The 2,500-nt window shown below is 32.1% G+C and overlaps 1 protein-coding gene across 1 annotated transcript in view; it reads left to right on the plus strand.

The window, feature by feature from the left end:
• LOC122260839 (inositol hexakisphosphate and diphosphoinositol-pentakisphosphate kinase 2) overlaps positions 1-2,500 on the plus strand; it is an 82,576-nt gene that overhangs the window by 65,463 nt on the left and 14,613 nt on the right. The window contains exon 25 of the mRNA XM_086553748.1: positions 701-816. Coding sequence (XP_086409874.1) covers positions 701-816 — 116 coding nt within the window. The remainder of the gene's footprint in view (positions 1-700; positions 817-2,500) is intronic.

The following is a 2,500-nucleotide window of genomic DNA, read 5'->3' on the forward strand; positions in this document are numbered from 1 at the left end:
ACAGCATGCACTGCACTTGCACCATCCTATTTCATTTTGTAAGTATTATTTTTAAAGTTTTAAGATATAAGTTCATATGTATTACTGGTTATATGTAACTTTCTTTTCTGCATTTTCTCTTTCTCTCTGCTTTTTTATTTTTATTTTTTCTATATCTGGTTTACATGGATTGATATTTATTAGAGGATTTGGATTGTGTCATTTACAGACTTTACTGGAGGAAAGTTCAGTCATTTATATATACCTTAAAAATGTTTGTTTAAAATGGTAAATAGTCTTTGTCTACAATATTTATCCTTTGTAGCTATTGCATGATGATGCTTTCCAGTGTCTGAACAAGTTTAAATTTTCTTTAAGGAGTTCATCCATGACCTGTGAAAAAGATTTATCATGGTTTGTGGATATCATGGTGGGTAGTGTCTATGTCATATATGCTAAGTGAAATAACTTAGAGTAAGCTGTTTCCAATTTACTTAAATTTCACTTGTCGTTGAAAAAAAATTGAAAGAGCAAATGCTGTTAAAGGTTCATAAATGGAATATTTTATAATTTCATTCTTTATTCCATTTCGCACTGATAACCAGTAACATCTATAGTCTTGGACATAACTTACCAACAATCACTGCAGAAGAGGGAAAAAATAATCCAACCAAACCTTTCTATATAGTCTGACAGAATTAAACCATTCATCTCCCCTCAGATCTCTGTCTGACAGTGCTGCCTCTTGCCATTGCTCTGCTGAGTCCCTGATCCGACCTCGATCTGTGGAGACGGATAATGGCCTGAACACTGAGAATAACTATAGGGCTGAAAAAGGTACTGTAACCTTTTCTTTATTCCGTTATCTATATTTAGATGGGTGATTTGGTTTGGTGACAGCTGGATGAAATTTCAAATTTTTCAATTTAGAGTGTACTGCAATATGTAGTGAGTCCATAAAGCATTTGAATTACACTTTTAGATGATAATACCCTTTGCTAGAGGTAGGACTGGCCACTAAATACTAATTAAGATGCATGTCAGCAATTCTGATGAGGTTTTGATGAAATTTGTGTGTATCTGTGTCAAAAAAAGGCATCTGTCACATGTTAAAGCAATTATTTTCCATGATCTTTAGTTTTATCTTCTATAATCTATATAGTTTTATTATTATGAATATGATTATAGAAAATTTAGATCCAAAAAAACTATTTTGTGTGTGTGTTCACATTTTCAATTACCTTTTTTTGTGAGAACAGAAATGTCTTGAAATTTTTCTCCATTTTTGCAAGGGCTAATAATTTTACTTCTTCCACTTTTTCCCTTTTCATCTTTTCTTCTTTTGTGCAGATGTCAGCAATAAGCTTTTCACTAGTAAATGGAGATGAACGTGTAGTAAGAGGTGTCTCTGTGGCCCCTTGTTCGTATTCCCGTTGTGTATATGGTTTATCTAAATCTTTTAATTTGTGATACTTTGTGTTTGAAAGGTAGTCTATTTTTTGTCTTTTTTGCTATAAGATTGTGATGATAGAGTTGCTTTAACAGTTTAACTCCCTTGTTTTGATTTTATGAGTTTTGCATTCATTTATTAACCCATTGGTCATAGTTTTAATAAAATTTGTATGCAGTAGGATGGCGGTTTTACATTGTCTGGTATGGTGCCATCCACGTCTACGACCGACTCTGCCTTGGCAGCAAATCATGCCATCTGCTGCTAATGGGTTAATACAAAGTTCATACTATATCTGATTTTGTAATCTTATTTGTTTGAGGAATTCTACAACATTGCTGATATCTATTATGTTTTGCTGGATAGAACTTTTTTTTTTATTATAAACAAGGCACATAAAGAAAGCATGTGCTGTTGGAAACCACTCCATTGTGTATGAAAATAGAAAATATCCTGTTATTTATAAAGGTACTGTTATCTGGATTTATATGTTTTTCTGTTTTTGTACAGTTTTGTGCTATGCATCATTTTTATTTTCTATAATTCATTATACAGTAGATATGTAAAAGATACCTATTTGAAGGACTTTATTTGACATCATATCAGCGGTTCCTTTGCCTGAGGAAAACCAGGTGACATCGTGTAAGCAATAGCTTTTATGTAGAGCTTCAAGTATGCTGTCAATAACCATTGTCATACATAACATCATTAGAAGTATAAGATTTTATGGTTTATTAAATATTAATTACATTTATAGATAAAATGAGATTGAAATAATACTTTATGTATGAAACATTTTGTATACATTTTTATATGTTTGATATTATTAGTACCAACAGCATGGCCAGAGTCAAAAAAGAAAATCTCTAAACATCGAAACTCAGTGTTGCTGAAAGCAGGGTAACAATCAAAGGTCTTCTTTATAACCTCGCTAGTAGGTGCATAGTATAAATGCAAATATAATCTCCAGTTTCTAGTGAATGACTCCCACCCACTCTTTTATATTTCCCCATTTTCGTATGAACTACAAAAAACACATTTTAAGGAGGAAGGAGAGATATGACCCGATCG

Source organism: Penaeus japonicus, unplaced genomic scaffold (genome assembly GCF_977035675.1).
Source record: "Penaeus japonicus unplaced genomic scaffold, GWHDUDI00000001_assembly GWHDUDI00000028, whole genome shotgun sequence".
Taxonomy (NCBI): Eukaryota; Metazoa; Arthropoda; class Malacostraca; order Decapoda; family Penaeidae; genus Penaeus; species Penaeus japonicus.